Source organism: Oryzias melastigma, linkage group LG9 (assembly GCF_002922805.2).
Source record: "Oryzias melastigma strain HK-1 linkage group LG9, ASM292280v2, whole genome shotgun sequence".
NCBI lineage: Eukaryota > Metazoa > Chordata > Actinopteri > Beloniformes > Adrianichthyidae > Oryzias > Oryzias melastigma.
In genome coordinates this window covers 7,150,061-7,173,523 of record NC_050520.1, presented here as the reverse complement: position 1 = coordinate 7,173,523, position 23,463 = coordinate 7,150,061, and the positions used below count along the sequence as shown (strand labels likewise).

General features: G+C 36.6%; 1 protein-coding gene across 5 annotated transcripts; it reads left to right on the top strand.

Moving 5' to 3' along the window:
* The first annotated feature begins 4,535 nt into the window (after positions 1-4,535).
* plat (plasminogen activator, tissue) lies at positions 4,536-22,769 on the top strand. Of its 5 annotated transcripts, none has more exons than XM_024276256.2 (15): positions 4,536-4,999; positions 9,616-9,720; positions 9,991-10,114; positions 10,275-10,409; positions 10,945-11,055; positions 13,597-13,771; positions 14,667-14,758; positions 14,836-15,010; positions 18,308-18,393; positions 18,498-18,557; positions 18,632-18,836; positions 18,927-19,063; positions 20,232-20,372; positions 20,540-20,688; positions 20,767-22,769. In XM_024276256.2, the coding sequence occupies exons 2-15, from the start codon at positions 9,658-9,660 to the stop codon at positions 20,932-20,934; spliced, it is 1,821 nt and encodes a 606-aa protein (XP_024132024.1). In that variant the 5' UTR covers positions 4,536-4,999; positions 9,616-9,657; the 3' UTR covers positions 20,935-22,769. The 5 variants fall into 5 exon arrangements, with proteins under 5 accessions (XP_024132024.1, XP_024132026.1, XP_036069556.1 ...); XM_024276258.2 differs by having other exon boundaries at positions 9,991-10,033; positions 20,767-22,768; XM_036213663.1 differs by lacking the exon at positions 4,536-4,999 and having other exon boundaries at positions 9,113-9,720.
* The last annotated feature ends 694 nt before the right edge of the window (positions 22,770-23,463 follow it).

Below are 23,463 nucleotides of genomic sequence, written 5' to 3'. Positions count from 1 at the left end.
GTAATTTGGTGAAGCTGCAACATGTAGTCTTCACAAATCATGTATTCCAAAATTTCCTGCGAATATATTTGTATTTTAACCCAAGAAAAAATGATCTTCACTGAACTTCCTGGTTGTTTTCTCTGCTGTAACCTTCACCTTATTTTAGGGTGACAGGAACTAATGTTTTGGTTATTTGTTCAGACATGTTTTAACTTTTAACAATTAACAAATACATACACTGAAGTTTATTTAGGTGACAAACAGATAGTTACGTTGTTAGTCAAATACATGGAGCTATTAGAGACCTTCTGGGACCACTATCATGGTAGATAATCATTTTTAAGCAAAAATGGGCAAACTTTTATTTTGAAAAAGATGCATTAGTCAAGAGATAATTTTTATTCTTTAGAGTTAAAGACCTACTCCAACAAAAATCATGCTTTTTATGTGCTTTTGAGATTTTTTTAATGATAGAGGACATATTTAAAGAAAATTAAGCTAAAAGTTACATTTCTGAGTATCTCTTTCAGATCAGATTGAACTAAAGCAGAATTAAGAATGGTAAAATAAGGTTAGATTTGTTCAGATTGGTTAAAGTATCAAGTCTTACAGTTGAAAATTGTGATATTATGTCCCTGATTTAATGCTGTTCATGTAATTCAAACTAATGATGACATGAAAACATGCATTTCCTGTGTGCTCTGCGTCAAATGTGGTCTGGAAAAGCCAGGAGCTCACAGTGCTTTTTTTCCCAGGATTCCCAAATCAGTTCTTTAATCTCTGCCAACCAGTTAAAATTCATTTCTTACAACAAATCACTCAAATGTCAAAGCTTTGAAACTTTTCCTGTGGCTAACCTACAAGAAAAATGTTGCTCAAAGAGTGCAAAATTATGTTATCTTTTATCTTCTCACCTCTGGAATAAAAGTAGATCATCAACAAAGAAGAGTAGAACATTTCATCACTTCTGATCTATCAACAACTGCAACGTCAACCATAAATGTTTATAAAAACAGCTAAAAACTTCTAATAAGAGTAACACTTGCGTCAGCCTCAACTGAGAACCACTTCAAATGTACAACCGTAATTATCTCCCTTCAGTTAGTCACTAAAACTGTAACAAATAAACAGAGTTTTTGTTTAAATTAGTTTGGATTTTAAAGCTTTTACTTAAGTTGTTTTTTTATCTTTATTGATGTTCCAGCATTTTCGTTTGTAGGATGCTGTTGTATTAAACCCTGACCAGCTGTAATATCAAAAACATCCTAATCAAGAGAGTAAATTGTTTGGTTTGATCTGAAATCAAAGGATCCGTTCCGGTGAAGTAATCCCATCGATTCCCCTGCGTCACGAGTCAAAAGAAGCTGTTTTTCTGTGAAGAAGATGCACTTCAAACTTTCCAGCGTCACACAATGATGCTGTGGAGGCTATTCTTGGACGGAAGTGTTTATCCGGGATTGAAAGCATCACGCTGAAAGCTGAGACTTCGGTGGTTTGTGATGTTTTTGTGGTGTAATCTGTGAGAATGGTGTTATCAGATTGGACATTTTAGAGGGAGGATGGAAGATTTTCCTGTTTATGAAAAGAGAAGGAGATACTTCCTCCAGAGAGGACAGCGGTCCGCTAAATAGAGCCAGAAATGCTTTTGCTTTATTTATCTTTTGTGTTATTTATTTACATCTCAGATTATAAAGATGTAGCCCCTAATTACATACTATAAACCCCATACTATGTTTCCAAAGTATTTGTTTCATTTCTCTGCAATATAAAATAGCAATTTAATATTCAGGGGAGAAATTTTAATTAACATTAGTACTCTTTTCTTTAATCGTGGTTTTTTACTCTGGAGTGAAGCATCCTATCATTACTGTTCTTTATCAGACATTTGGATCAATTTTTTTCTTGATTTTACATCAATAGTAATATATTTAAAGAAATTGCTAGTTTTTCAACAACACAAGGACTAAAAGTGGCTAAAATATCTGCCATTGTCTGACACAAACTGAAAAATTAAGAATCTGTCTAGTCTAAGAAAGATACAGGATTTTTTTAAATTTACATTAAGCTTTACATAACAGTCCATCATTTTGACTTAGTTACAACTCGGAATAAACTATATTTAACACAAAAGTGTGACATTTGTGGTTCCAGGATAAAACGTCAGAACACTTTTTTAAATGTTCTCCTTTTATCTGAAGTTTTCTTTCTCCATCAGCTGTTTGTAAGTTATTCACATTGGTGCAAACGTTTATATTCAGTCTTAGCTCTTATAACAAAAGAAAATAAACTCTTGTTTTGCTTTGAACACAAAACTCTGTTATTTTATTTGTGTAGTATCTTTATAAAATACTAATATTGTTGATCAGCATAGATATTTTTTTTAATTTTCAAGGAAAGACATTGAATAAGATTAATAAGCTTCTGCCTAATCTTTTTTATTGGTTGTTTGTTTTTATTGTATATTGTGTTAACTGTGCAAATGGGAAACTAAAGCAATACACTTGAAACTTAAAACTTAATATGTGAACATTGGACAATCTCAAGATACCGTATGATTCTTCTGGAAATTCTGTAATGTACTCGCTGTAAAAATGAACTAATAATCTTATCAAGCAAGTTTTTCAATAGCAATCTAATCTTCATTTAAAGTCCCACTCCAGTCATCATTTGATCTGTTGTAAAAGTGTTCCCAGTGTACTTTTAATTATGATTGGCGGCAGGAGTTCATTAGAAATGTCCCTCTGAGTTGTGGGTCAGACTGGAATAAGCCTGCCCTTACTTCCCATCATCCCTTTGTTTACATGCTCTCCTGCTATCTCATAGTCCCTCTTAATCCTAACCTAACATTACCAGTTTAGGAAAAATGCGAGCAATATTGGAGATGTCCAGGCGTACAGTTTTTAACCAGATGCCAGTGAGACTAGAACTACAAGTGGATCCTTCGGAATGAAGCAGTGCATGAAGCTTGTGGTCTGCCGATTATAGCACCCATGTCAGAGCTACAAGATTCTTTTAACTGCGTCTTTTTGTGTCTGCTCCTGATTTGCTGTTTAGCTGAATTATCTTAGTTCTCTGTCATTAGAAAAATGATATGAGGACATGTAAAACACCAAAAACAAGAATTTAATTGAGTAGATCTTTATAAAATAGATTTTTTTTCTTAAAATAAAAATTCTTGGTTATACAATTTTTCTCACCTCATTAGCAGGTTGTCTTTTTAAAGGAAATTTCTGAAACTTTATTCATTTCCAATTTTGCAGTGAAGAAAACAACAGAGACAAACCACCTTTTTTGTTTTGTTTTACTTGTTAACCACATTTTGTTTGAATGATTCATTTTATAGAAAAAGACAATGCATTAACTTTAGGAAATTATATAAATTAATTTAATTACAAGCATTAGCTTTTCAGAATAAGAGTCTTGATGGTTTCTACCTTTTCTGGTTTTCAGCAAAACTGATACAGAGCAGCTGTTCATTCAGATGCCTTAGATTCTCTTCTTTTGATGAACTTATCTGTTACTTATTGTGCAGAAACATTTAAAATTACTTTTACAAAATAATATAATTGTGCAGGTTTTGCTTGATTATTATTTCACAATAATTCATGCATTCATACCAGCAGTTGTGAAACAGCAACTCTTGGTTTGGTGTTGAACTAAACAGTTCAGGCTTCTGATGTTTGAGCAAATCAGATTTGTCTGTTAATATAGTTTATGAAAGTCAATCACTCAGCATTTAAAAACAAAATATATATATATATAACTTTTCAGATTTCCTGGTTTGTCAAAAACTCAACAAAATGTAATCTGAACTTTTACAAAGTATAATTTGTTTGTGTGTTCTTCATTAAGTAAGAAGAATGTAATAAAACAGACACAAATTAGAGCGACGCCCCACATTACATCCCAAAATGATGCACTTTGAGTATTACCATGTGGGTTTCAAGGCTGTACAAAGCAATTGTTGTGAATATTCCTGTAAAAAACCCACCTTGGTTCTATTGTTGAGGCTGATTTCCTGAGGAAGGGATGGGTCGAACAAAAGGGGGGTGTATGTGGTTAGGATGAATTAGTTCTGGTGCCAGACATAGAGTTTCAGGCCAGCGTCAAAGATGTCCTGTAAACTCTATCTCAATTAACACCTGTCAGAATAAAACCACACGATGAATGCATGTTTTCATCTTTAAATGTTAAAATGAACAAATTACAAGTCACATCTGAGGTTCTTTAGTGAGATAAAGTCACAGAATCATTAAATATTGTTTAACTGAGGCCCAAGATTGGATCATTATCTTTATTTAATAAATGTGCTTGATTCTCTACTGCTAGTTGCAATTAATTATACAAGATGGTTGAATTATTATTAAATGTATCAAAAGAAAAAGTTGATATCCTTTATGAATTTTTCAGTTTGTGTCAGCAACACAAAAAACACAGATTTGTCAAGTTAGACTTTTTATGATTTTATATTCAGTTTCCTCCTCATTACAATTAAATGAGATTATATTAAGTTGATTTATTTATTTAATTGTGCTTTAGTGACTCAAACGGGGGACCAACAAAGGTATATAGATTTTTCTTTTGTGTGTAAACATGAAAACTGAATTAAGCCTTTTTTTAAATAAAAAAACTTCGTTATATTACCTAACTAACTAACTAACTAACTAACTAACTAACTAACTAACTAACTAACTAACTAACTAACTAACTAACTAACTAACTAACTAACTAACTACATTAAGGGCTGACTGTATTAAACATGTATTTCTTCCTTAAATTGGACATAAGTTCCCGCGCTGCTGCTGCTGCTGCTGGGGTCCCTCCCTCCCCCGCGTGCGCTCTAGCTCGCGCCTCCGTCATCCTGCCCGGTAAGACGCGCTGAGGTCACGTGGGCCCTCCCCCTCAGGATCCTGCGGGACCGGAGAGGTCCGATAAAAGCTGGCAGAACCCAGAACCAGCCCCATCAAAAGCGGGACCTCTTTGAACGGAACCACATCTCCCGAAGACTCCGGACTCGGTAAGAACCGTTTTGTCTCCTCTAATCGCTGCTGGTCCCTTTCTGCCTCATGACTGCGCGTTTGTGTTACAATTAGAGCAGATTGTGTTCAGATGAGCACTAGAACAGCTGATTCCACTATTATTGTAATACAAAAATCTTTATTAAGCAAAAATGCAAAAATAAAATAATAAAAAAATGTTTATACTTAGAAATCTATACAACAATATATAATATTACTACTTTATTAAGATTAAGAAAACCTTTATCACTCCTACAATGGGGAAATTGCAATGTGATTTAGTATTAGAATTATAAACTTATTTTAGGGAGCATTCTCAAAAGTTTTTATTTTATTAAAATTAAAATGATAAATAAATCATGAATTACTAAAACAGGAGTCTTCAACCTTTAACACTAACAGAGATTTCTCAGTTAAAGTTATGGTTTAGAAACAAAACTATATTTTTGTGACCATTAAGTCATTCATTTATAAAATGTTGCATATTAAAAAATAATTGCATTATAAATGTGTTATATTTGTATTATACAACAACAGGACTTACAAGTTCCTTTCAAAATAAAATGCATCCCGCTGCAGTGGATTTGCTTGCAATCATACTTTTAGAATTTAACCTCTGAATAGAAGCGACACATATAAGAATATGACCATAAATGTATTCTGATAATCAAATATTTTACCATTATTATGCTTAGTTATCTGATGTGTGTTGATTTTGGATGAAAGGTAAGATCTCAGTATCTCTCTATTTAGAGTCTGCAATGGTCCAAAAAAAGTCCCAGTTTAAAAATCAAACAATAAATGACAAAAAATAACTAATAAGAATATAATTAGTTCAGATTGTTGGCATTTTTCTTCAAAGCTAAAGATGGAGGCTTTTTCCGGTTGCAGACTCATGTCTTAGAAGAGTCAGGATGACAGTTGGATCTTTGGGAGTTCTCCATCACTCTGATATGAGCTGAGAAAAAGCAGATCCAGAACCGTCATTCCAAGCGGAGCGCTCAGCTGGGTTTACATGACTCACTTTATCAGGTCTTTAAGTTTGCAGAATGAGACGAAAGACTGTGGGAACAGCTGATAACATGTCATGTTTGTGTTGGTGGGAGTTTCTCTGTGATTTTCGAAAAGCATCTTTAGTTTAATTAAAAACAAACTATGCATTCCCACAATGCACCCATCCACGTCTGCAGTCCTGGAAGCTGGGATGACTCAGATTTACTCACTCTTACTCCGCTGACCTCTGAGATCGGATTTCTTCCTTTCTCATGGCAATATCCTTCTCCACATCCTTTCATATCCTGGTTTCTGATAGAGCCTCTAGTATTCTTCAGATAACAATGCTCATCTTTGTTCTCTGATAAAAAAAAATCCCTAAGAAGAATTTATAGTGTCTTTTAGGGATTCCTGGAACACAGAAAAGTACTTTATGAGGGTGTTATGAAAGCGGTAGCTGACTTTACAAGGATTTTACCACTAAAAGTTACTGTAGAATTTGTGATCCTCCAAATATTAGAGGAAAAATAAATAATGTTAGACAAAAATGTTAAAAACTTTCAAATTCAACTACTTCCTTTTTTCTATTCTTTGCTTGTCTCGTCTTACTTCCTTTTCTCTATAAATAAATACCACATTTAAGATTTCCCCTAAAAAGCAGGTGTCGAATGATCTAAAAAACCACAGCAAAGACGACTAATTTCCATTTGGAGTTTTTGCACCGATTGTTCGTGCTTTCTAATATCTGGAGCCCAGCGGGGCCTCTTTAATTGTCGATGCTGACACCAGAAATGAGGAGGGGAGGCTGTAATTTTAGCTTTAGTTGGCTTTTTCTGTTTGCTCACAAGAAGAGAGGAACGTCTCACATCCATTTACAAGCTCAGCACATCATCATCAGTTTTCATCTGCACAAAAATCCCAGTTAAAGACCTGTTCCTGAAACAGGAGTGGTTGTGTTTACTTTTGTTTGCATCCTTTTGTTGTGCTTGCCCCACTGAACGGCTGCAGTTTCAGACCAACTATGATGATTCACAGTCTGGCTTCAGCTTCTCTGAAGATGTTTGTGCTTTTTTCCACTCATATTTGACCTACTAACAAGGGGAACCACACTCCCTCTGCACAGGCCGCATACTTGGGTGTATGTGTTGCAGTTGTGAACAGACGCCTTAACCCCGTCCTTGCTGGTGTCTTATCAGTCAGATGACGAAATAACATTTTAAGCTTAATTTTCTTCATATATGACCTCTGCCATAAAAAAATGCCACACGAGCATGTAAAAATCACCAAAAAAGATCGGAAGTGTTTTCATTGTCCCTGAATGCACCAGTGAGTTTGCTGTTAACAATGATGCAGGAATGAAACCGACACCCCCATTAGCAGTTATTTTACTTAGAAATTTAACGTGAATTCAAAATGTTTTTAGTTTTTAAATATTTGGTTTGAAACAAACAGAACTAGAGTTATGAAACAGAATTGTAATACTCTAGAAGAAATCCTTGGAAATTTTGTTCAATGAAGCCTTGCCTTGTTTTTTAGATTTTTTGTACATTTGTCAGTGCTTTCTTGTTGATTCATTTTTTTAAATGTTAGATTTTTTGTTATAAAACAGTTTGATCTAAATTTTTGTGATTTTTTTGCTATATAAATGACTAAATTTAGAACTCCAAAGTGAGTTTTTTGACAGTTTTAGGTCCATTGTGGAACTATAGTGTAGCATAATCATAAATATATCTTAAAAACATAGATATATTTTCTGTTTTAAAAAAGATAAACATCCAGCATTGCCACAAAAACTGTTTTAGATATAAATTACTTGAGTAAATCAGAAAAGAAAAGCCCATAAAGGCACTGTGCTATTAAGGGGTTAAATGTTTTACAGTTCTTTAAACTATTTTAATTGAGTGTTTGCCCATAATAAGCTGGAAAAAGGTTCCAGAAGACCCTCAAAGGGTGGGATGTGCATGCTCATGCCTGATGTGTGTTGATATGTGTTCTGGAGCTCCTTCCAGCCCGAGCTGCCTGCGTTTTAGCAGGAAACACATGTTTTGAGCTGACACGACTGGAGACTGAACCGTGCTGAACAGCTGCACAAAGGAAGCACAAAGGAAACTGCTGTTTTGTTGTCAGTGAGGCTCAGTCTGGGGGGAGCTCAGAACGGCTTTTTGTTTGCAGGACCTGTCCTTTTTGGTGGTGAGTGTGTGTCTGCTGCATGTTCAAGGGGGTTTTCTGAAAGGGAAAAAGGTTGCAGGGTAAATCCGAGTCTGAGTTTTGGTTAGCTCCACGTTCCTGAGCCTTTTGTGTGAGCACTGAGCATGGGTCTGTGTGTGTTTGTGGCTGCCGACGCAGCTATTTTACCTCTTTGATAGATCAGTCAACCACAGAAAGTGAGTCACTGAGGACAAATCTTCCTTCAAAGAAGCTCCCTAATGTTGCTGCTCTAAACTTTCTTTCTGTTTCTCTGGTCAAATGGGTGCAGCTTTCCCATTTTTCCTTTTTTCTTCCTCCTTTTTTTACCCCTTCAGATGGTGACTCATGTTTATTCACCCTTTACTGAAAAGCAGCTGTTCCTTCTTGTAACACACATAGCTTTTCTGATTCATTTTCTTCTCTCTGCTGGAGCTTGAATCTTATCAAGATAAGAATCCAGGTTGGATTATTAGAAGTGGTCACTCCAAGGTATTCCACTTCCTGTTTATTTTGAGAAAACGTTTAAGGAGAGGGCTCAAAAAGAGAATCTAAACAAATTAGGGAAGATAACTGAGGAAATTGTTGACTTTTTTGCCAAGAACTTATGTAAACTTTAGCAAATAGCTTTTAGTTTTGCTTGATTGTATCTTTTAAACAGCAAAACTATAGAAATATAGGAAGATGTATTTATAAACAGGAAGACAATCTGAATTTTTTATTTTTGCAAAAGTAAAATATACTTTCTGGGGAAAAATATTCAACCATAAACTCAATAGGAGCTTGCATACCTGTATGTGCATTTTAGCATTGGCAGTTTAAATAATATAACTTTACTGTTAATATATTACACCTTTTCTGTAGTTTCCACTTCTCCCCAGGTGGAGACTTGCTTCAATATCCCTATAAATGTTGTTGCATAACATGTTTGGGGTGCAGAGAAAGCATGAACAAGTAAATACAGGTCGACTTTTTTTTTAGACATTAATGTGTTGGATAGAATAAATGTTGAAATATATGGTTAAGATAATCTAATTGGTATTCTCAATTATTTAAAGTTTAATAGGGGAGGAATGACGTATATTTGCTTCCTCACACTATTTTCAAGCAAATAACAAAATTATTTTTGACAAAATTTCACATTTAATGGTGTCTATGCGTAATGTATTTTAGCAACAACTACAAAATATTCCTACTTATAATTAAGATTAATTATATTTGAATTATTTTTTTGCGCATGTATAAATATGGATATGAATTTTCCTTAATTTTTTATTTTTCCAATCGAGTCGGGACTAATCAATCAATATTTTGGTGCATATATGTCAATATCTTATGTTTCTTTTCTTTAGTATTTTTGTTGTTTTGATAGTTTGATATGAACTATTCTTACATTTTTATTTTTTATTTCTGTTCTTTGTTTGTGTTTTATTTCCAGCAAACTGAAGTCCACCTGAGCCAAAGTTCACTTGGGGCAAACATGTTAAGATCACTTCACCTTTTCCTTCTCCTTTCTGCTCTCTACTGCTCCCTAGCGGAAAATGTAAGTATTACAGCTAATTATCATGTTAATGTTTATGTTTTTGTTATTTAGCCTGCATTATAGTGTCATAAATACTACATGATGATACAATTTCAAAAGTTTTTTTTTATCTAAAAGTTTTATTTCTGTATCAGTTTTGCTCCTCGTAGCTGGATGATCAGTTGATCACAAATCAATATATGTTTGACCCAAAGGGTGAATTAAACTTTTTGCTTGCTGGAAAAGCATGTGTCCTTAGTCTGTTTTTTTCAGGTTGTTTTTGTGTTTTAGGTGGAGCTGCTCCGATCCAAGCGAGGAGTTCGTTTTTACAGAGGTGAGCCTGACAGGCAGCCGGCTAGACAGACGCTTTGGATTGTTCACGTCAAGAAGTCCCCACCTTCCTTTGACACTCCCTGTGAGCCTCATCCCACCTTTGTCACTACTAATTGCATCATCAGTATCATTTTCTTCTAACCCTCACTTGTCAATCACCCTCTACTATTACTATTATTGTCATATTTTTGTGTGTGTTTGTTTTGGTTGTTCACTCATTTTCCATGTGTGTGTTTCCTCAGTACTGTGTGTGGATAGTGAAACGTCAGCAGTGCGTAGTTATGGCGACACGTGGCTGCGATGGAAGGGGCAACGTGTGGAGTATTGTCATTGTGCATTAAGAGGACAAGAGCGCTGTCATTCTGTGCCCGTCATCAGTGAGTGCGACTTGAGCGGCAGTCGAAAAAATCTCTTTTCCCTCTTTTTTATCATCTTCGTCCTTTGCTGAGTCTTCCTCTCTGCTGTTACAACCTCAGAAGATTATTTTTTGTTGTGTGGCTTTCTCAGTGCGTGCAAATGAAGAGCTGCTGAGTTTTTGGTGGGTGTAGTTTAGTCTAAGATTATTTGAAGTACTCCTGCCAGACCAGCTCTTTCACCTCCATTGACGAATCCTGTGAAGCATGATTGCCCGTGGCTCAACCAAATTACAACCACATTTTCAGGCTTCTGCTGTTATTCTGAGCTGTGCTAGACTGTCGGAAATGTAGAAATAATAAATGAAAACCTGGATGGATGGAAGTAGTAGTTCTGCTTAAGAAAGACACTTTTTTTTTATTCTAAACAAGAATGAGTCAAGAAAAGTCATTTTCATTCTTCAAGAAGCCACATTTCAAATTCTCTGTAATTTGTTTGGTCATTTCTCTGAGAATCTGAGTGACGCTCGGCTGACTAAACGCTTTGTGTGTTTTCCAGACTGCTATGTGTCTCAGTGCTACAACGGAGGAACCTGTAAGGAGTCCGTGTACACGTCTGACTACATCTGCCAGTGTCCACAAGGCTTCAAAGGGACTCAGTGTGAGATCAGTGAGTACTCATGACAGAGGAACGGAAGAATGAACAAAAAATGTTCTGAAAATAAGTTAAAAAAATCAGATATTGCTCTTTTTTTATTTTATTTGGAATTTTATAACACATTTTAAAACTAACTAAAGAAAGAAGGAAAAAAATGATAGTATCAAAATATTCACTTCAACTCCTTTTACAGTTTTCTTCAAACTTTTAAGGAGCTTAGAGGGAAAATCAACTGTGTTAAGGGTGAAGACATCGGCTTGATGCTGCAGTGATGACAGCTGCATTTATTTATTCAGACCTGCAGCTCTGGGACCTCATGCGGCTCCTTTACTTCTCCATTGTGGCTCCATGTTTGAATAAAATAAAATAAAAAAAGTAACTGCAAACCACAAAGTAGTAAAGTAAAAAAAATAAACTACCTCAAACTTTAATAAACTTATTTATAAACAGTTGAAGGACAGTACGTATCTGAAGTTTGATTATTTTGACATTACACCACCTATTACCACATTTAATGCATTGAGACTACAGGTGGTCTTTTATTTTGAAAAGAAGCCATGTATACCTCTGTCTAAACTATTTCCTGTTTTGAAAAAAATACTATTTTCTCATCAATAAGTTTGCTTTATTCATGCCAAAAAACAAACAAACCAAAAAAAATTCATTTTAATTTATCATAATAGTAACAATGGCATAAATACAAACCAGTGTCTTATTCGTCTAACGGGTGAAGTTAGATTTTGTGAGAAATCGACCCAAATGGCTCTTTAGTTTGCAGAGCCCTGATTTAGATGCTTAACCCCTTAACACCTGAGGGGCGAGCTGCATTTCTCCTTCAGAATCTGCTGGAATTACGGTGATTGTGGTTGAAAAGTTTCAGTAAATCAAAGAACATAAACACTGGAGCTCCAGTGTTAAGGTTCACAGGACCTTCCTGAATGTGGTGGTAAAAACTGATGTCAAACGGAAGAGACTGATAACAGGAAGGGTCACCAAACAGCCCCAAAGACATTAAAGGTCAAGGTCAGGGTCATTAGTGTCAGATCGTTCGCTCAAAGTAGACTTTGTAGGAGAAAAATCATAAAATATAGACTCTGGAATTTGTCACAGTGGAAACTGATAAGCCACAAAGCTTCTAGAAGAATGTCCTTGGGAAACAAAAGTGGAAACAAATTAAGAAAAGAAAACTTTCCACTGAAGAAAGAAGGCCGCTTTACCGCTTGTACAGGGGGTAGTAAAACTTACAAACTGTCAAAGCAATGTGCTATTTTGTGTCATTTTTTGAGAGGTAATCTGTGTGCTGAAACATATAGATCCACTCAGGTGAAAAGTGGGTTTTTGTGGCATAAATATAAAAAATGCAGCTTGAAAAAAAATACACTTCACTCCTTTTTGATGCCTTCGCTTGCAGACAAATAGATCCATGAACGTCTTTGTTTTCCTCATGTGAGCTGGAATATGAATGAAAACTACGGCTGGATAGCTCCAATATTCCTTGCTATTTTTGTTGCTCTGGTTATGTAAAGTTGGGGAGAGTGTGTGAACAGATGGGGGATAGGAAAAGGGGGCGGGGTTTACACAACTCAAAGGTGAATTTCTAATGAAGTACAGCCGCTCTGGTGAAACTGCCATAATCATAATTAAAATACCACTGGGAACATTTTAAAAATGGCACAAAAGATGATCGGAGTGCTATTTTAATCTCATGACAACATTCTTAAAACACCTGCTGGCAGCAAGTTCATCAAAATCAAGTGCAGGAAAAACATGATGTGAGTTATACAGTCTTGTTTCAATAGTTTTTACTTTAAAATGCTTTAAAGCTGACAAAAAATTAAAAGCAACGTCTAATTTAATGTGTTTTTCAGTAAATTTTTAAACATAATGACGTTTTTCATAGTTATTTCAGTGACCGTTGATGGTTTTTCTGTCTGTAGCAGACATGAACGAGCAAAGCATGACAGTTTTTAATAAAAAATTTACAGTTAAATCTGTAAAACTTTATTACTTTATTTTAAAACGTCCTCTTCCACTCCTAAAATAACAAACAATTTTCTGAGAAAGAAACAGAACCAAAGCTGCATCTTCACAGCATATTTAAGTTGAAGTAAAACCCAATAAAGTGGTGGTCTGTGATTCAAGCCCAGTTAAAGTTTGCTCATGACTCCTGATAGGGTCACAGTCTGACTCGGAGACAGCAGAACTGATTTCATCGCTCTGTGGCTTGGAAAGAAAAAAAAACACACGCATCATAAATGATGGAAAGACATTTAGGGATATGAATGTTTTTGTTTCTATGGTTTTGGGGACACCCCACCCTGGGATAATGATCCCAAACCCAGTCATCACTGAGATTCTGGCAACAAGAGTTAATACGGTCATAAGTTATGTTTGGACATAGTTTGAAACCGCTGCTTGTAAAACTACAATATAAATCTTATTATTTGTGAGCTTATGTAACTCTACATTTTCTGTTTTTCTCCATATTCTGCATGAGGATATCAGACTTGTAAATAACTCTGTGTTCCTGTTTTTTTGTCTTTTTTTGGACAGACTCTAATGAGAAGTGCATTGTGGGTAAGGGTGAGGGCTACCGCGGCACCTTGAGCGTCACCCGGTCAGGAGAGGAGTGCATCAACTGGAACTCCACGTCTCTGCGAGGGAAGAAGTTCACGGCGAGGAAAAACGATGCCAGCAGCCTCGGACTGGGCAATCACAACTTCTGCAGGCATGTGGGCCTGAACCTTTGTGGGGGGGAAAAAGAGTTTCGGAGGATGATAATTTTCCTCCCGTTTAAAAAAAGACTCGCAGTAAGGATGTCATTGCAGGTTTTATAATTGGAGGGGGGACGTTTCTTTAAAGCTGTCATTTGTAGCACGTGAACCAAAGTTTTGCACGGCGGGAATCCAGAAAAACTAGGATGAGAGGCAGGTGTGTGGAAAAAAAACATGCAAAAATGAGATTTACTATGTAAATATTACAAGACGTCAGTGGATGGGAGGAAATGAAAAACTGGAAGCTGTGGTTTTATAAAAAAAAAACTTTTACCACCAGCAGAAGTCTCAAATTTAAATATAAGAAATGCTGATGCCGTAAATACTGTATATAGAACCTGCATGTAAAATCCCCAATCTGTTGGGAAAGCTTCTCCATTTAATTTTTGGTAAAAGTTTTTTTTTTTTCACAAAGAAACTAGCCAAAAGCACATTATTGAGGCTGTAAAAACCCCATGACAAACTTTTTCTCAGACAAACATTGACATTATCACTCTTTTAAACTCTGAAAGATCAAACCTTCATAAACAAAAAAAAAACGTCCAATATTACTGAATGAAAAGAAAGATCTGCTCACGATTGAAGATTTATGGGAATTTGCAAAACTGAACTCAATTTGTACAGGAGATTGATTGACGAGGTCGACAGCCAATCAGAATGGAGAACACTGGGAAAAAATAAAATAAAAGTGTGCAAAAAGCGCACTGCACCTCCATGTTTCAGAGATTAAGTTCATTTCTAATGTCACCACAATAAAAATAAAAAACTTAAAACTGGTAAATGTCCAAAAACATTTTTTTATTTATATATTTTTTAGGTTATAAAACATCTGTTTCTATTTAATTTCAGGAACCCTGATCAGGACAGTTCTCCGTGGTGCTACATCTACAAAGGCAACCAGATTATCTGGGAGCTTTGCTCTTTGCCAAAATGTTCAGGAGGTAAAACATTTACCAGTTAATAGACATCCCGGACTGACTGAGTGAATGCTCACGTGTCTGTTTGGGTTTTGGGACAGACAGGAACAGAGAGTGCATGCAGGGCTTGGGGAAGTCGTACCGAGGAACAACCGCCGTCACCAAAACCGGCTCCGCCTGTCTTCCGTGGGATTCTCCTGCCGTGAGGCGCAAACGCAACAACGCCTGGAAGTCGAATGCACTGGATCTGGGGCTGAGCAACCACAATTTCTGCAGGTAAGCAGGTCAGCACAGGGTATGTCTGAATTTCTTCACTACATAGCGCACTATATAGTGCGTTTGCCATTTTGTAGTGCTGTCCGAATCTACAATTCCAAAACCAATCCTCTAGAAACTTCCTAGAAGTCTTTGCAAAAATCCGGTGTGCATTGATGCTCACTACATTAGCGAAAATGGACCATAATGCACTCCGTTTGAACAACTTTTACGGAAAAATTGTGTTTAACCTTCCTCTTGTGTTCGCTTTCTGTTACCATCTCTGATGTTAACGGGTCGGTTTTGACCCGTGTCTTAAATCAGCTGTAAAATACACTAAAAACAATTAGCTATCATCCAATTTGTTTCTCATCTCTTGGTTACCTTGTTAGGCTTCCATATCCATGAAAATATTGGTTTTAATATTTTTGTTGTGGGCCTCTGGGGCTTTTTTTTGTCAGTTTACTACTCGATTTTAATTTTAAAAATGGTAAAATTAACCTCAACAGAGTCATATAAATAAATAAAAGGTTGTTGTGTTGTCTGACTATTACTAAGCACTATTATAACACATCTTTTAAATTAATTTGTTTTATTTATTTTTTTATTTTGATATTATTAACTATAGTAACATCTATGGTGTTACGGGTCAATTTCGACCCATATATATTTATTTCGAGAAAAAGGCAAAAAAAGTATTTTTTTAGCAATAGAACGTTAATATAAACACAAAATGAAAAGCAGAACAGGTCATAGCACAAAATATAGATTTGCAAGGTCAAACAAATGACAACCAATCCAGCAAATCAAACCAAAATACCAAATCAGAGTAAACGTCTCTGTGTGCAAGAACATGCATGTGTATGTGTGTGTTTAGAGGTATGTGTGGCAAAAAGTGACACTTTTAGTGTGTTCTTTGCAGAGATATTTCTTGCACTTGAAGCACAATACGTTTTTCTTTCTGTCCTTACTGCTTGGGCAGACTTGACACCTCTTTCTTTTAGAATAAGGTGGCCTGAGTGGGGCTGTGGTTGTGGCTGTTCTGGTTGGTGTTGAGGCAGGGCTGGCTGTGGAGGATTCTGTTGCGGATGCTCTTTGTGTTGCTTATGGCGTGGACGGAGTATGTATGTACGTATGTAAATACTGGGTTCATATTGCCGGAAGGGCCATCCAGTGTCACCTCTGGCCCTGGGTTGAACATCTGTGGAAGGAGCTGCGTCCATCTCTCCAAGACATCCCTGATGGGGGCAAGCTTGTCAGATCTTGCTCTGGTATCTCTGTTGTCAAATCTAAGGACTCTTGATATCATGCGAAAGGTCTGAAGTGACATTGTTGCACGGAAAATATTTCTGCCTGTCGATGCATCCAAAAGATCAGTGGCCTCATTGCAGGATCTGTACACTCCAACAAGAAGAACACCAATATAGGCATCCAGGTATTCCTCATCAATGTCTTTCCACATGTCACCATGTACTTTTTTTCCTTCCAAGTTTGTCATAGCAATGCTGACTCTTTTTAGTGACAATGGCATAAATAGCTCAAAAAATGTCTTGATGTCACTGACTCTTGTCACAGCAAACCTTGTGATTCCAGGGGTCATTTTGATGACATTTGCAGCAGCTGCCCTGCCATGTTCATCATGAGGTATTCAGCTGAAATTAGAGATGTGCACTGCAAGTCTAATGACCACTCAAATTAGTGAATTGACGTAACATGTCTGGACATTCCCATCTTTGTTTGTTTTGTTTTTGTGCAGGTATACTGGAAAACAGGGCAAAATGAGAATCCCCAAAAGCTCACATGATTGGTAGAGGAGCTGGCTGTCAGTGTTTTGGCTGACAGTGCACTTATGATTTAAGTTTTGGTTCTAATTATTGCTTTATGATCTTACTTTTATAACTGGGTCGAAACCGACCCGAACAACACAAAGGTCATAATTTCAACCAGAGCATTTTATAATTTAGTGAAAAGATTTTTTTTTGTTTTATTTTGTTGAAATAGAGATTCTTGACAAAGTCAAAAAGCCTTGACGCAATTAATTAATTTACATGTTTTTTAATGCATTTAAAACTTGAAAACGGGTCGGTGGCGACCCGAACAACAGAGGAAGGTTAAATGTAAATTTTAAAATAGACCAACCACGTTTTCATCATCAGAACAGAGTGGAGTCACTAATACACGTGAAATGTTCGTATTGATTAGATTTTTAGTTTGTGAAATCGCTGACGTTATATCCAGTTTAGGAAAAAAAAAAAAAAATTTGAACATTTTGTCAGAATTCAAAACATTCTCATTCCCAAGACGTCACATGTTGACATTTGGTGAAGGACACCTCCGTGTCACTTTTTGACATTTTGAGTGTCTTGAATGTTTTGAATGTTCGTTGTTTTTTGTCGTGAAGGCTGTTCCATTTAAATCAGTAGTCTGGTTGTTTGGCGTGGATTGAACCTTGGGGTGTGGCCGGTACCGTTACCCTAACCCCATAGCCTTACTAGCCTTACCCTAGCCTGGTCTACATTTGGTACTGCATCTGGAACCAGTATGCATCCAGTAGCAGTACTGATCTGGGTCCGGTACCGATCCGTGTCCGGTACCTATCCATGTTCAGTACCGGGTTAAGGTTAGGATTAGGATACTACCTGTTTGTGGCCCAGAGGTTGGGGAGCCTTGATTTAGTTGGAACAGCCAGCATGTCAAAAAACCACAAGTTGGGAACATCCAAAAATGTCAATTTTCGACGGGAAGGGTTCTTAACCATGCGTCAATATGTGAAGACTTGGAAATGAGAATGTTGCCAAATTGCTGTTAAACCTCACTAGATACTCCTGCATTGTGTCGTTTTTTTTTTTTATTAGTTAGGGATTAGGCTGGGAATTCTGATATAGCCATGAACTGCACTTGGAAAAAGTCTGAAGCTAAGTTCCTGAGCACACTTTTAGTCTGTCATGTTCACACTGGACAAGCAGGGAGGGGCTTCCTCCTCTTTTTCTTTCTCTACTGTTTACTGCTTGCCACCTACAGTTGAAAGACCTTTGGTGCAAATCTCGTGACTCTTGCTCCAGACTTTTTCTTTTGCAGCTCTATTCCAATCAAATTTCAAAAGCCGTTCATACGTCACTTACAAAGCTAAGTCCCTGATTGGTCAAAGTTCGACCTGCTTTCAACATGCTTTCAATGGCCACGTAAAAAAGCATATGAAGAAAAAAATGGGCTTAGAGAGTTTTGAACACACGCTTTCATTGGAAATGGTTGCATGAATGCATGCTGCCAATTTAGCTTGAGAGTGCACAATAACTCAGGCTTTCCTTCAACCAATAGGAATCCGGATGGGGATTCAGGCCCGTGGTGTCACACCTACAAGAACATGCAGCTGACCTGGGAGCTGTGTGACATCCCAAAATGCTGTGAGTGTCCCAACGGTCAACAAAAAGGATTAAATGAAATGTTAGTTTAAGGTTTAACACACATTGAGATTTGGTGAGACTAAACGTCCTCTTTCTTTTTTCAGCAAGAGCTCCATCCACCATCACCACTCTTGGACCTCGAGCTCCTACTACGAACAACCAAGGTACAACATCCGGCTGCCTTTACCACAGTTTGTGCCACAGACTCAGAAACTCATGCAATCTCCTTCTTCTGCAGCAACATGTGGCCAGCGTTTAGACAACACCCTCAATCGCCCAACCTTCCGCATATTCGGCGGCAGAGGAAGTGACATCACAGAGCAGCCATGGCAGGCTGCCATCAATTTTTACGTCCCTCGTGTCAAAAGACACTTCCACCTCTGTGGAGGAGTCCTCATCGACTCCTGCTGGGTGCTGTCTGCTGCGCACTGCTTCCAAGAGAAGTAGGAATTAATTCAGAATACATCCCATAATAGTCAGATGACATTGTAACATGTTTCGCTCCTTTTCTTATTTTTTATTCATTTTTTTAGGGACACACCTGAAATTCTGCAGGTCATTTTGGGAAGAACGTTTCGGACGCAGAACTCCAACAGCGAGCAGATTTTCAAAGTTGAAAAGTTGTGGATTCATGAGAAGTTTGACAGTGAAACATACGACAACGACATCGGTGAGTTTTTATCTTTTACTTCGGCCTTTTTTAGGTTTAAAATATGTTTTTTTTTGCCTGCCTGCCCCTTGGACCCTTCACTCTTCCCCTCTGCCTCTGCTAGCCTGTCACAAATTCATGCAAAAAAATACACACATTTTTTTCCATCATTGTCCATCTGTCCATCATTTTTATGTTGGTTTTATCTCATAGCAACAATGTTATTGTTTGGTCTTCTGGCTGTAATGAAAATGTTTATGCCATTTTTAGAAGAATCGGCAAAAATAACATTTTGGATTTCCTTGGCAACAGAGAATTTTTGTCTACCACACCTAGATTTATAATATGTTCATATCTAATGTCATATTGTTTTGTTCAGCTTGAGCCAGGGATTCATGTATTCAATTTTTACAGTATTTTGGTTAAAAAAATGTGTGAGCAACCTGAAGTGTCACATTTACAAGCTCGCCATGCTAACGTAGTTGAAAATAACTTAGAACTTATAATTCCAACATTTTGAGGTGCTTAAGGAGTTAGGAGGGGATAGATCGAAATTTCTAGGAGGAGTTTGAATTTGTAGAAGATACTGAAGATGTTAGCTCTATTTTTTTTTTAATTCAAGATGGCAGCCTCTTTTTGAGGTCAAATGTCAACCAAACATTTGGATGGTGAAGTTCCCATATTCTGCAAAAATGTAAAAATTGCCAATTGTCACTCTTTGCCACAACAATGCAGCAGATTCTGTAGCCATCCCTTAATAATAAAAACTTCTTTTGGATAACGAGACACATGTTTTGGTTTTGTTAGCACATTCTAAAATATCTTTTTGGCCCCACTCTTTTTTTTTTTGACGGTTTTGCCCCACTGTGATGTCATCACATCAGAAAAAAAATATTTTTCAACGAGTAGTAGGAGTGTGCACGTTTTTGGTGAATTTTTGCTCAAAGGCGCAGTAAGAAGGAAGAATTCCAAAAACATTCTGCAGCCCAGGACTGCTGCAGGACATAAAAAGTGTTCACAAAAGTTTCATATAAAAAGAAAACAAAAGATTGCGTACATATTTTTACCTCAAAACAATAATATGGAAAGAATAAGTGGGCAGCAAAGACTCGTTAAATCTTTGCGTCATCCCTCACACTTCATCCCACGAGTTGCCAGCGCGTTACTCTAATTTTCCTTCCACTTGCAGCTATTTTGAAGCTGAAAACGGACATGGGTCTGTGTGCTGTGAACTCTGAGGAGGTTCTTCCTGCGTGCCTGCCTGACCGTGGGCTGCAGTTGCCCGACTGGACCGAGTGTGAAATCTCTGGATATGGAAAAAGCTCCGAATGTAAGCAAACGCTGCACTCTGGTTTTATTCAGTATGTGGTGGTCAGAAAGGAGGTGTTTGTACTTTCCTTGACACGCCAGTAGGGGGCAGTGTGAGCATACTGTCACAGAAATGTTTACTGGTTTTGTATTTTTGGGATTCTAAATGAAACCATTTTTATTTTACAGTTTCTCCGGAGTTTTCCGAGCAGGTTAAAAGAGGACACGTCCGGCTGTGGCCCAAAGAGCGCTGCACTCCAGAAGTGCTGTCCGGACGCCCGGTCACACCGAACATGCTCTGTGCCGGGGACACCCGAGGCAAGGATGACGCCTGCAAGGTGAGTGTTTCCACCCTCATCAAACCACAGTCATTAATGTCACTTCCTATAATTATTCCCTCCTCCTTTTATTCACAGGGAGACTCCGGCGGGCCTCTTGTTTGTCGGAACCAGAACAGGATGACTCTGATGGGGCTGGTCAGCTGGGGAGACGGGTGTGGGGAGAAGGACAAACCTGGGGTCTATACGCGCGTCACCAACTACATCGACTGGATTAAAAGAAAAATTCAAGCGAGTCCGGTTTGAACTTGACCTTAAAGACGGACCTGAACGGCCCACGAAGGCAGAAGGTGTGAGCGGACAAACAGAAATCCTTAACTCTGCTGGTTAACCTGTGGCTGCAGATGCAGATTTTTGTTGACGCAGAAACATACTTGGGCTTGACGGAGCTCCTCGTTCCCAAGTTTCCCGTTTCTTTAAGATGTCTTTTCAATGTTTCATTGTGTACAGACAGAGAACTGTTTTTCCTCACTGTGGAGCCTTGAAGTCCCACTTCAATCATCTTTTACTCTATTTTAGAACATCCCCAGTGGTGTATTAATCACAATTATGAAGTTTTTATTCAAATATATAAAAAAATAAAACTGTAATTTTCTAGGATATAGTTTATTCCAGAGTGGCAAGAGTTCATTAGAAATTCACCTCTGAGTTTTAGAGGGGACTGTTGGCCAGTAAGCCTGCCCCCATCTCCCATCATCCCTCCGTTTATATGTTCTCTCACTAGTTTACAGCTCCGTACAACCTCAACCTAACTTTACTGGTGCAACAACACTTACGATTAATGTCAGAGCTAACCAGCCATACAGTTTTGAGCCAGATTCCAGGTCAGACGAGGAAAACGAAGGCGTACAGTCATCTACAGTCATCAGAATGGAGTGGAGCAAGGTGCTTGTGTATTTTATACATCACAAAAACGCTTTTTTTCAAACTACATTTTTTGTCAGCTCCTAATTACCAACAATTTGAATAAAGAAATACTTAGAAATCCTTTTTTGAGCTTAACTAAGTCCTCCATCATCAGAAAAATACCACAAGAACATTTTAAAAACACCAAAAACAACCAGAGTGGGTCTTTAAGGCGTATTTTCAATATGTTTTTGTCAAAAGAGAGAGGAAAATAATTTTTTTTCTTCACATCTGAACACAGCGATTCCTTAACTATAGTATCTGTCTTTTATTCTAACAAATAGGAAGTAAAATATCTCCAGTTTTTATTTGTTAAACTCCTAACAAACAGAGAACAAACACACTTGGGCATTTACAGCCACATAACTTAGCACAAAATAAGAATATGTATGACTTGATTATATAATAAGGAGTAAATGTTACAGGACATCAGCGTTGGTTGTCAAACTAAATCACTTCAGCACTTTTTCTTGGAAAAATGTTCTTTTTGACAGTGGCATCAGCTTTGCACAGTGGAATAAATCACATGGACTTTCCTGAAGTTCATGTATTTTGTAAATATTAACATTAAATTATCTTTATTTACTAACTGGAGTTCCATAACTGAGTCAAAAGAACTAGAAGTATCTGCTGGTTCAGATTCTGCCTCTTTTCACTTAAAACAATCATTTTTCTTTCTAGATGAGTGTGTGATGATTGTTTCATTCTTAAATCAACATGTCTGTCTGAGGAAGAATTAAACATGAATTATTTTGTGCTTTTTCCAATTATGATCCCATCATCTATAGAGCGGATTTTTTTCTTCTTAAAAATACTTTTGAAAACCATTTTGTACAATGTTAATATTTATGTGCATTTTATACTGTTTTGTAGAAGCTTTAAAAAGTTGAGTGTGGCTTCATTATTTATTGTCATTCAAACCACATAATCTTTGATAATTAAAACATTATTTTTAAAAAGTGTGGTTTTGTCTTCTTTTGTTTTGTAGGTTATTCTGCCAAAGTTTGTGAGATTCCGACTTATTTCTGTTTTATAATTTGCTCGATTAATTTATATTTATTGTAAGATCATTGATATTCATCTTTTTAGTGTGTACTCCATCTACATTTTATATAGATATCATTTTAATTATATCACACAATTATTTCACAATGAACCTGAAACTGTCCAATTCTGAGTGGTAAATGTCATTTTTTTACAGCAAAAATTACAAAAAATGACTGTTGTTATGTTTTATATTAAAATATTAAACCATAGGGACAAAATTAAAATGTATAAATAAAAAAAAGTCAAAACATTGTAAAAAATGTCTAAAAAAACAGGTCAAGCTCAACTGAACTATAAGTTCAAAGGATTTATTCATTCATTATGTGTCATAACTCTAATGTTCGTCTAAAACCAAAAAATTTATAATCTTTAAGGAAAAAAAGGGCAACATTAAGCGTGTTTAAGATGACCAAGGCGGACTCGGTGCTGCGCAGATTGACTGCAGCGCTGTGTATGCTATGAGACAAAAGCCAGAATTGTACGAGTTAAAAAGTGTAAATTGTTCAAGAATTAAGTCGTAAAATTGTGAGAAAAAAAGTCTCAATTATCCAAGACAAAAATTGTAAAATTACAAGAATACCGTTACAATATTATGAAAAAAAATATTAAATTATACAAGAATAAAGTCATAAAATTATGAAAAAGGAAGCACCATTTTTATAAAAATAAAGTTGTATTAATATGAGAGAAAAGTGTAAATTCTACGAGAATGAAGTCGTTCATTTATGAGAAAAAAGTCAAAATGTTACCAGCATAAAGTTGTAAAATTATGAAAAAACAAAATCACAATTTTAAAGAATAAAAAAAGGATGACAAAGATAA

Bases quoted from the DNA above. Each gene is read 5' to 3' on its own strand.
- plat (XM_036213663.1), top strand. From the start codon at position 9,556: ATGAACTATTCTTACATTTTTATTTTTTATTTCTGTTCTTTGTTTGTG. The intron at 11,056-13,596 runs GTGAGTACTCAT...TTTTTTGGACAG, and splicing joins AGGGACTCAGTGTGAGATCA to ACTCTAATGAGAAGTGCATT. The intron at 20,373-20,539 runs GTAAGCAAACGC...TTTATTTTACAG, and splicing joins ATATGGAAAAAGCTCCGAAT to TTTCTCCGGAGTTTTCCGAG.